Raw genomic sequence first — 12,054 nt, 5'->3', positions numbered from 1 at the left:
TGCGCTTCCTTTTGACATTTTGTCATAAAAATAAGCACACAATACCCCAGTAAAGTTTGTTTTGACAATGAGCAAGGCCTTGCCTTTCCACTATCGGCGGATAAAAGGAAACTCGCTTTTTATATTTCAAGTGAAAATTACATTTCGTTTAGGCATGATGAAAAAGTGATTGTATACATTTAAAATTGCCACGTATCCTCTGTAACATCTTCAGACTGATTACCGAAACAGAAATGAAAATTCTTACCATTTAAACCAACAGTGAGCAGTAAATTGCTAGTGTAAAATACTTTAGTCAAGGTGAATCACAAAAAAAATAATGTTTCAGATGGCTCTGAGCACTATGGGACTTAACTTCTGAGGTCATCAGTCCCCTAGAACCTAGAACTACTTAAACCTAACTAAACTAAGAACATCACAAACATCCATGCCCGAGGCAGGATTCGAACCTGCGACCGTAGCGGTCTCGCGGTTCCAGACTGTAGCGCCTAGAACCGCTCGGCCACTCTGGCCGGCGAATCACAAAAACGGGGCATTCGAATGTCACCAAAAGAACTTTCGGGACAGTGGCACATTTCGGGAAAAAGACTGGACTGTCACGAGAAAAACGAAACGAATGGGCATCCTATTCTGGCTCAGTCTTTTGCTCTACAGAAGCCTAAAGAAAGAAATCTACAAAACTTTTAACTTATGCGGAGCACCTGGAGCTGCGCGTAAGAACCCACCGGTAAGATCCTCGTAACATCTCAATACATACCCTGTAAACTGTCCTAATCCACATCAAATCGTGCAAATTATCTGAGGAATATGTAACTATCTTTCGCATCGCAGGGACTGCTCCTGCACGACGGAATAGTGAGAGTGGCTAGGCGCCAAGAAACTGCTCTGCCCCCCCCACCGCCATGGAATACCACAAGCCGGCGTCCTTGGGCGGGTTCTCGAGCGACGATAAGCACTGTTCGTTGACAGATACTCGGCGGACGCGCAACGCGCGGCCTTTATATAGAGACCGGCTGAGAAGGAGCGCAGAGACGACCTGGCCAGCATGTCGCAGCTCTACCTGAGGACGATCGCTTTCTTCGACAAGCGTGTGCCCCCCAAGCTGCGGCCTCTTTGGGAGCACCCTGCAGGTACGCTGTCTCTGCCCACTGTACATTAAGATCGTCTCACACTTGACAGGATGGAACAGAAGGTTAAAACGTTCCACAATGCATTTCAAATCACGCAGACCGTCAACGGAACGGAACGAAACAGACGATACTTAGTCCATAAGTAAGTGTGTTTTAAAAGCAGCGTACGGTGATCTAAAACATGCCATTCCAAATTATTTAGCTGCAACTTTACGAACAAATTCTTCGGAATAGCCGTTTACACTGCAGCTGCATAAATTGTATACATGAAACCTTCGCTAATTCGGAATTCGCAAAGTGAAACGAAGCCTTACCGTAGCAGACAGCTCATTTGTTAAAAATATTTGCACATCCTCTCCCTTCCCATACGCTTCACCCATGGCCGATAGTGAATAACGTATGTGTATATTATTGTTGGTAACAAATACGCGACAACGTCAAATCCTGCTCAGTTCGCTTACTGAAGGTTGCATAATGAACTGTGTTAATTTACATCTGTGTGATCGCTTAAAAGTGTATTGAAGTGTCGTGCAGCACAGTACAGCAACCAAGATGAGTGTTAGGTAAGGTGATCTAAACATGCCATTCCAAATTATTTAGCTGCAACTTTACGTACAAATTCTTCGGAGTGGCCATTTCCACTGCAGCTGATTAAATTATATACATCGAAACCTTCGCTAATTCGGAATTCACGAAGTGAAACGAAGCCTTACCGTACCAGACAGCTCATTTGTTGAAAATATTTGCTCTCTCTTCCCATACGCTTCAACTAGGGCCGATAGTGAAAAACGTATTATTGTTGTTAACAAATACGCAACAACGTCAAATCCCGCTCAGTTCGCTTACTGGAGGCTGCATAATGAACTGAGTTAATTTACATCTGTGTGATCGCTTAAAAGTGTATTGAAGTGTCGTGCAACACAGTACAGCAACCAAGATGAGTGTTAGGTATAGATATAAATCATGAACTTTGGGAGATATTGGGGATGAAAATATTGTCGTGGTATCATCGTCAGGCAGTAGTGCCTCTTTGGCTGCTATAGACCATATCATTATAGCTCCAGATGACAGCAACAATTAACTGGCAAAGTACGTTCCGCTGTAGAGTAAATGTAGCATAGAAATTTCCAATTAAGTGCCGATTTTCATTTTGGTATACATATAGTAATGTATCGGTTTATGTACAGTGTCTTTAATTTGTTTAATCTTATTGTTCGTTTTTGTGATACTATTACATTAGTTGCTCTTAAATTAACTATAGTAACATTCCTCCACATAATATTACAGTTAATTTAGTTTTTATTTAACCACTACATACGCTGTATGTTCCTACTTATAGCTTCAGATAACTATTTTACCAAAAACAATTATTATTCTTGTTTTCAGTAATTGAGACTGAGATTCGTAAGTTAGTCCGTATTAGCGAGGCTTCACTGTATTCGTTTATTTTAAACAACTGCATCATACTTGCTGCTACGTTATTATTTATTTGCCCAGACGCGTTTCGTTTTCTGTTTCAAAACTATCTTGTATGAGCAATTTGAAATATATCACGAAAAATTAATTTTATATTTAAAACGGTTGACGTCTTGGTTTTTGCATTATATAAAAGAAACCTACAATTAGCTTTCCTAATGCGCACCTGGCAACGTTCCTCTTCCTTCTGGAACCACGTGCTGAGAGTGACATTTGCACTCCACTTGAGAGCATATTGCGCATAATTGGGTTGAGACTGTGTTGATGAAAACCGCAAAGAGGGAAAATGCATGTTACATATGTGTAAAATGCACGAAAATTCGTTTGAAAGTTGGAAACTTGTGGTAAGGTCTTATGGGACCAAACTGCTGAGGTCATCCGTCCCTGAGCTTACGCACTACTTAATCTAACTTAAACTAACTTACGCTAAGGACGAAAACGCACCCATGCCCGAGGGAGGACTCGAACCTCCGACGAGGGGAACCGCGCGGACCAGTACAAGGCGCCCGAGACCGCGCGGCTACCCCGCGCGGCCAAAATTAGTTTCAATTACGGCTGTGGTCATATGGAGAATAAACAGGAACGTTGGTAGTACTTACAAAAATCCGTAAGACCACATCATTGTATGTGAAAATCAAGAAGTGAACTGCTTCAAGTCTGTAAATGAAATTTTGTAGATAAAAAGAAGAATTTGATATTTCAGAGCATCCACTAGCCAAGCAATTTTCGTAACAAATCTAACTAATCCGTCAGCTAAATGCTTCTAATAGAACCTAACCGTGGGAATAAACGCGGAATTCTTGAATATCCCAATGTTCATGAAGTACCGCAATTAAGTTTTACTCCATAAGCAGTAAGTCCATTAACACTTGTTCGCAGTCAGCATCGAATGCGGAAGTAGTGTTTCACAGTCCGTTCTGTTATTCTTCTGATCTACTCCATATGTATAAACAATATTCTGTACTAAAAGTTTTGGTCAGTATTTCGCAAGAAAACAGGTGCTAGAGAAGAAAAAGTCACCGAAACTAAATATAACTTTGGTAAATTACGGGAGTATCATCTATGCCATCTGCTAGCAAATCATGTAAACTCCTATTTGTGTGTGTGTGTGTGTGTGTGTGTGTGTGTGTGTGTTCGTATTTTGCAAACAATGTATCTCACGCAGAAATAACGGTAGAGGTTGTCAACACGTATGCATTTTCGTACTTCTCTTCGCAGTAAAATCACATTTCTTCTTTACTACCAACTTTGGCTGAGCGCCTGTCTCCATCACAGGCCCCAGCCACAAGCAATTTTGCGTCAAAATTGGTACATGCTTCAACAGCAAAAGAATTCGTCAACATAGACGTTGCTACCACTACTGGCGGAATTCTAATTTCAAGGCGGAGAACAAAGATAAAAACTCCGGCCACGCTTTCTTGAAAGACGCAGTATGTGAGAAAAAGATATACGAGACAGGTAAAGAAATTTATGCTAGAGAGTCGTCTATTTCGGAACTGTGCGCGAATATCGCTGCATGTGAGCAGTTGCTTTTAAGCGATCCAAGGGTGTCTTATTTTCTCGAAACACTCATCTTTTTCATAATTTTCTGAGGATCCTTCCGGGAATATAATGCAAGCTTTTTATTTCCACCACCTCTATGTTCATTGTCTAATTCCCTTGAAGCATCACTTCTCGATAGCTTATCATTGTAAAATTGTGAGCAGCGCCAGCAAGAAAAACTTCCCTGCAAAAGATAAATATGTTAACATCGAACAGAAATTTGTTATAACGCCCTTTCTGATAGCATTTGTTTGGAGTGAGGAGTTATAGGCAAGTACGATTTTGACGATAAACAGTACAGACAAGATGAGGACAGAAGCTTTTGAAATGTAGTGCTGTACAATAACTCTGAACCTTAGATGGGTAGATCGAGAGACTGATGAAGAGGTACAGAATATAACGATTGAGAATACAGCTTTATGGCACATATTTATTAAAAAGATAGGATAGTTTGTAGGACACCTCCTAAAGCGTCAAGAAATCGTCAGTTTGGTAGTGGAAGAACCCGTGGGGGTAACACCTGTAAGGGGAGACTACGGCTTAAATACTGTGGACAACTGAAACGGATGTAGGGTGCAATAATTATGCAAATATGAAAAGACTTACTCCAGGAAAATTAGCGTTGAAGACTCCACCTTACCAGTCTTTGGGCTGATGACAATAACAACAATATTGTACAACTTACCACTGATGTCCGGTAAAAGTGATTTTTCACGATATGACGTTTGCACCAGAAACATCGGGAAAAGCAATTACCAAACTGATAAACGACCCTACACGTACCCTACATCTATACTATACAGGGTGTTACAAAAAGGTACGCCCAAACTTTCAGGAAACATTCCTCACACACAAAGAAAGAAAATATGTTATGTGGCCATGTGTGTGGAAACGCTTACTTTCCATGTTAGAGCTCATTTCATTACTTCTCTTCAAATCACATTAATCATGGAATGGAAACACACAGCAACAGAACGTACCAGCGTGACTTCAAACACTTCGTTACAGGAAATGTTCAAAATGTCCTCCGTTAGCGAGGATAATGCATCCACACACCGTCGCATGGAATCCCTGATGCGCTGATGCAGCCCTGGAGAATGGCGTATTGTATCACAGCCGTCCACAATACGAGCACAAAGAGTCTCTACATTTGATACCGGGGTTGCGTAGACAAAAGCTTTCAATGCCTCCATAAATGAAAGTCAAGAGGGTTGAGGTCAGGAGAGCGTGGAGGCCATGGAATTGGTCCGCCTCTACCAATCCATCGGTCACCGAATCTGTTGTTGAGAAGCGTACGAACACTTCGACTGAAATGTGCAGGAGCTCCATCGTGGATGAACCACATGTTGTGTCGTACTTGTAAAGGCACATGTTCTAGCAGCACAGGTAGAGTATCCCGTATGAAAGCATGATAACGTGCTCCATTGAGCGTAGGTGGAAGAACATACTGACGAAATTAAAATGAGCTCTAACATGAAAATTAAGCGTTTCCGGACATATTTCTACATAACATCTTTTCTTTAGTTGCGTGTGAGGAATGTTCCCTGAAAGTTTGGTCGTACATTTTTGTAACACCCCGTATAAGACATCTTACGATGTCGGGCCGAAGGTACTTCCGGTATCTGTATACACCTTCTGTTCCAGTTCCAGTCGCGAATGGCGCTTAGGAAGAATAATTATCAGTACCCCTTTGGCATTACGTGTAATTCGTCCGATTTTCTGGTTGCGGTCAGTTCGCGAAATTGTATCTGGGAGGAAGTAAAATGCACTAACATACTCTCTCGGATTTTCAATAGTATACTCTCTGTGATGTACAACGGTCGACTAAAAGACTGCGCTGTTCCTCTCTGGGCCTTGTCTATCCTAACTGGTAACGGCCCCAGAGAGATGAGCAACACTCAAGCATCGGGCGAATAAGTGTTTTGTAAACCACTTCCAGTTAATCTCACCCTGGTATCTGATTTTCTTACAATTTGTTTTATATGGTCATTCCACTTTAGGTCGGTCCTACTCCTATGTAATTTACTGATGTTGGTGTTAGCCGCCGGCCGAAGTGGCCGAGCGGTTCTAGGCGCTACAGTCTGGAGCCGCGCGACCGCTATGATCGCAGGTTCGAATCCTGCCTCGGGCATGGATGTGTGTGATGTCCTTAGGTTAGTTAGGTTTAAGTAGTTCTAAGTTCTAGGGGACTGATGACCACAGCAGTTAAGTCCCATACTGCTCAGAGCCATTTGAACCATTTTTTTTTTTTTTTTTTTTTTGCTGTTAGCCGTGATTTGTAGCCAGTAGTGTAATTGTACCATAGTGAACTTTTTTGCCAGTTTATACGGTAAACGTTACATTTATTTACGTTACGGTCAACTACTACTTCCTGCACCAATCGTAGATCCTCTGTAGGTATTTATGCAACTCGCTACGGTCTTCTGGCGCTGCTACCTTCCTACAGACAACCACATCGTCTGCAAACAGCCTCATGAAGCTTCCGACGATATCCACTAGATTATTTATATATTTTGGATCTGTCGATATTGTTCCATTAAGATCGACGTATTGGGTTCTGTCTGAGGAAAACTCCTGAATCCAGTCACAAACCTGTTCCGATACTCGTATTTTTTCACTACACGACTGTGAGGAACTGTATAAAACGCCCACTTTAAGACATTAACACGCCATCATCATTGGCGTCTTTGTCTACAATATTCTGGATCTCACTGCCGAATATAGTGAGCTGAATTTCGCAAGATCCCTGTTTGCGGAATCCATGTTAATTTTCATAGAGGACGTTTTCCTTCTCCAAATATGTTATAGTAAGTCAGCATATTCGTGAATAAGCCTAGCGTCACTGTAAAAAGACGAACACACATCAGACCGATACACACAACACTGCATGTGTCACGCTAAACCACCCGTGCGCTGGTGAAGAAGAAAGAAATAAAGTAATATGGGTTTAATGTGTCATCAATGTCAGTGGGAACGGAGCACAAGCTCGGAATGGACAAGGAATGGGAAAGCCGCGCCATTTCCAAAGATGGTGGTAAGTTCCAGTGTGACCAAACTGCTGAGGTCATCGGTCCCTAGGCTTACACACGACTTAATCTAATTTAAACTAACTTACGCTAAGGACAACAAACACACACACACACACACACACACATGCCAGGACTCGAACCTTCGACTGGTGGAGCCGCACGAACCGGTCCAAGACATCATAGACAGCGCAGCTACCCCGAGCGGCCATTTCCAAAGGGTTGGGTTGGGTTGTTTGGGAGAAGAGACCAAACTGCGAGGTCGTCGGTCTCAACGGATTAGGGAAGTATGGGGAAGGAAGTCGGCCGTGCCCTTTCAAAGGGACCATCCAAGCATTTGCCTGGAGCGATTTTAGGGAAATCACGGAAAACCTAAATCAGGATGGCCGGACGAGGGATTGAACCGTCGTCCTCCCGCATGCGAGTCCAGTGTGCTAGCCATTGCGCCATCTCGCTCGGTGATTTCCAAAGGAAACATTCTCGTGTTCACCTGAAACGATATAGAGAATTCACTGCAAAACCTGTGTCTAGATAGCTGCACGAGACTTTGAATCCCACTCCGCTAGTGGGTTAACTGCTGATATACTCTGCTCTTTCGCTGGTAAGTTTAGAGTTTTAGGCTGTGCGGTGTACCATCTGAACATGGAATGCTGTTTCCTAACTAATTCGAGCTGATAATACAAACGCTGGGCCAGCTCGACCGCGAAAATCTGGTATCGTATATGGCGTGCACAAAGAAAATTCAGCACGGACGAATGAACAATACTCGACGTCCGGTACTGATATCTTGCTAGCTACTGTCGGTTTGCATGTGGTCAATCAATGTTCGACGTTCCAAAAATATGGCATACAGCTAATTCTTAATTTACTCATTGTGGTTCTTATTGTTAACATGACTATGTTACTTTCCTGCAATATGAAAGGAGAATCGCTCTCCTTCAGTCACAAATCGTGATTTTTGTTAAAATGGGCTATGTTTTAGAGCCCTGCCGACTCAACTTCTGATACATTACATAATTTTTATGTGACGGTTATTTTTCGTACTGCACACACAGAGACTAGTTACAAAAAAAAAGGCTCTGAGCACTGTGAGACTTAACTGCTGAGATCATCAGTCCCCTAGAACTTAGACCTACTTAAACCTAACTAACCTAAGGACATAACACACATCCATGCCCGAGGCAGTATTCGAACCTGCGACCGTAGCGGTCGCGCGGTTCCAGACTGTAGCGCCTAGAACCGCTCGGCCAACTAATTAGAAGATGATATAGTTATGACTAATGTATTCTTACAAGAGTTACTCACTGGCTTAATAGCAAGTAAGCATTTGAGGCACTGATAATTTACGCTGTATGAAAAAGGCCTTGCGTATTGCAGTATTTCACTTAAGCATGTATGTAAAGATACGAGGTGACTTCAAAAAGTAAATTACGCATTATTACCGCAGGCCATTGAACTCGCATTAGGAAAGACGAGGGTTCAAATACGCGTCCAGCTATCCAGATATAGGTTTTCCGTGATTTTCTTGAATCGCTACCAGACAAATGTCAGGACGGTTCCTTTGGAACGGCACAGCCAATTTCCTTCCCCATCCTCGAAACAGTCCGAACTTATGCTCAGTCTGAAATGACCTTGGCATCACCAGAACGTTAGTCGCTAATCTTTCTTTTTTTATTGTGGCAGACCAAGTAACTTTTATTGAATGCTGCACTGTATTTGTAAGTGACAGAAATACGTGACACTGTTTTTCAACACAATCACCAAGTTCCTGCAAATAACGCTCGGAACGTTAAAGTAATCGTTCAATTCCGCGACGAGGGAAATCCGCTCCTTTGTCGCAGACCCACTTGATAACCGCCGAATGGACGTCTTCATAGTTGTAAAATCTCCGATTTTGGGGTATCAGTTCTTCGACTGCCTGGGCATGGCCGTCTGTGATCGACGTCGACGATCAGCATCATTTGGTCGATATACCAACAGAATTTGCTCACAGGAATCGCACTGTACCGCGAACTTCAACTTTGAAGTACGTTCCCAGTTTGCTGCGCCATTTCACTCTCACAGTGCGATGCCCGTGTCATCCGCACACCGCAATAGGACTGCGTCGGCAGGAATCCCAGAACATGTACTCTTTTCTGACAATACGCCTGCCGCTCTGGTTGAGCAATGACCTTAGCGCGGGCCGACATGTGTAATTCACTTTTTAACATAATGGCTTCCTGCAGACTTCGGAGGTGACGGGTACAATGCACACACAAAGCGCGTTTTGAAACAGAATTACAGTTAACTGCGCGTATATAAATTGATTAGCAATTTTTGTTTGTTCTCTGCTTAGTGACCTGTCACGTTGTGATCAACTCTGTCAACTCTGCCGGGAAAGTTACATCACATTCGTCTTATTCTTTAGGAAAGAAAGCGGTGTGCCTTTTTTTTTTTTTTTTTTTTTTTTTTTTTTTTTTTTTTTTTTTTTGCTGAATATGCGAACTTCGTGCACACTAAGCGGTAGCCGGGTCCATAAGGCATGTTAATGTGGTGCACTCTGCGCGTACGTAACCGTTTCTCATCTCAGTTCGTTGCAGAAAGTTTCATCGCCAGTATTCGACCGCCAAGGCATGGGCATACAAGCACTGAACTGTGCATCAGCGTTCTGGGCTTAAAAAAAAAAGGTTCAAATGGCTCTGAGCACTATGGGGCTTAACTTCTGAGGTCATCAGTCCCCTAGAACTTAGAACTAATTAAACTTAACTAACCTAAGGACATCACACACATCCATACCCGAGGCAGGATTTGAACCGTAGCGGTCGCGCGGTTCCTGACTGTAGCGCCTAGAACCGCTCGGCCACTCCGGCCGGCTCTGGGTTAAAGTCGAGGCTTCTGTGGAACAGTGCTTTTGAGTTACTGCAATCGCATTAGAGAAGACCTACGTGGAATTCTTTAGCCTGCCATCCAGATTTAAGTTTGCCGTGGTTACCCTAAATCACTTAAGGGAAATGCCGGGACGATTCCTCTGAAGAGGACACGCCCAATTTCCTTCCCATCCACTCCCTGCCCGTCTTTGTGCTCCACCTCGAATAATTCCGTTGTCGAAAGAACGCTAAGCTTAAATCTTTCTTCCTTTTTTTAGAATACTTCTCCGGCGTGTCTCGCAGCGTGTGGGAATCTGCCCCTATCGCTCTTGAACTAACTTCGACTGCTCCCCACAGAAAATTTATATCACCGTAAAAGGAATAATTTTTCTGGCTCAATTTGTTTGGGCAGTAAAATAAACACTCATGTATGTACTTAGTGTCCACAGTTCTTCCGAAACCGTCTTTGTACCACTCAACTGAAAATCACGTTTCACCGATTATTTAACGATGTTCGCTGATCGTGTTAATTTAGGACACACAACGTTTTGACAGCATCACGATACACAAAGAACAGCGAGCGGCCTCTCAACTCACAAGCATTAATGACAAAGATTACCTGCTTATACTTCGAAATCCTGAGGTTTAACATATATATTTGTAATTCAGAACAACTGTTGTACTGACAACTAAATATTATAAAATAAAATAAGGACAGATAAAACAAAAAAAGATATTTACGTAGATTCTCAACAGCTAATTACAAGATGACTGCCTCGTCAGAAGTTGCTGATACGTTTGCAGAAAACTCTGCCCAGAACGTTTCGTTTTTATATGTTCATCGGACGGATATGTAATGCAGAGAAGAAGACAAAACGTCTAAAATCTACTACGGTTTTTTATTTCACGGGAACAGAGTGTCCAATCTCGTAATAATGAATTCTGAATAAAAAGTGTTTGGCGTTTAATAGGACCAAAACGGATTTGGCTTTCTAAGAAGATAAAACTGTTGCGAGGGTGCAGCATCAGCTTTAAACTAATAGGAGTATGGTTCTTTTCGCTTGGAGAGTGCGCTAAAAGTATTCCAATAACTAGCAGATAAATTTCATCGGCTCTAAGAAATTGTTAAAAATATTTCACTACTATCATTACGATCAAAGTAGGTCACAAGAAATGGAAACTCAACTTACAGGGGCAGTATTTTCATAATATGGAAGTGTGTTACAAAAATTGCATCTGGTGCTAATCGAAAAACGTCCTTCGGAGACCTCTTCAGAAAACTGGGTATTTTGACAACCACTTCAAAATATGTATTAATGGCTTTTGTCACTGTCAATAATTCTCTTTTCACAAAAAATAGTGAAAAGCGGTAACATAACACTAATACCGAAAACATCTGCTAACAAAGACTGCAGCAGGTTAACAGAAGTACAAAATGTAGTCAGATGCATGGCTACACATGTATTCAAGAACCTATCAGAGCAGATTAAATGCCAAGAAGATCTGCTAACAAAGACTGCAGCAGGTTAACAGAAGTACAAAATGTAGTCAGATGCATGGCTACACATGTATTCAAGAACCTATCAGAGCAGATTAAATGCCAAGAAGATAATTTGGTGGAATTTAAGACTGAATTAAAGAACTTTCTGTTAGGCAACACCTTCTGAAGCAATGAAAAGTATTCAAATGCACTGCAAAATATTCTAATGCACTGAAAAGTATCTTCAAAGAAACTCTTACATTCAAAGTTTTAAGTTCAAATGGTTCAAATGGCTCTGAGCATTATGGGACTTAATATCTGAGGTCATCAGTCACCTAGAACTTAGAACTACTGAAACCTGACTAACCTAAGGACATCACACACATCCATGCTCGAGGCAGTATTCGAACCTGCGACCGTAGCAGTCGCGCGGCTCCGGACTGACGCGCCTAGAACCGCTCTGCCACCGCGGCCGGCTAAAGTTTTAAGTAATTTTTAAGTTAGGTTTTAAGTAATTTTATAATTATGAATAACATTATAATATAGAAAAATTA

The 12,054-nt window shown here is 42.1% G+C and overlaps 1 protein-coding gene across 1 annotated transcript in view; it reads left to right on the top strand.

The window, feature by feature from the left end:
• Window positions 1–987: 987 nt before the first annotated feature.
• The window catches only part of LOC126297642 (mitochondrial pyruvate carrier 2-like), a 66,199-nt gene continuing 55,132 nt past the window's right edge, over window positions 988–12,054 (top strand). Inside the window, exon 1 of the mRNA XM_049988675.1 lies at window positions 988–1,130. Coding sequence (XP_049844632.1) covers window positions 1,046–1,130 — 85 coding nt within the window. The 5' untranslated portion in view covers window positions 988–1,045. The remainder of the gene's footprint in view (window positions 1,131–12,054) is intronic.

This window comes from Schistocerca gregaria, chromosome X (assembly GCF_023897955.1).
Source record: "Schistocerca gregaria isolate iqSchGreg1 chromosome X, iqSchGreg1.2, whole genome shotgun sequence".
In the NCBI taxonomy this organism is placed as follows: domain Eukaryota; kingdom Metazoa; phylum Arthropoda; class Insecta; order Orthoptera; family Acrididae; genus Schistocerca; species Schistocerca gregaria.
The sequence above is the reverse complement of the archived record's forward strand: the minus strand, read 5'-3'. Positions and strand labels throughout refer to the sequence as shown.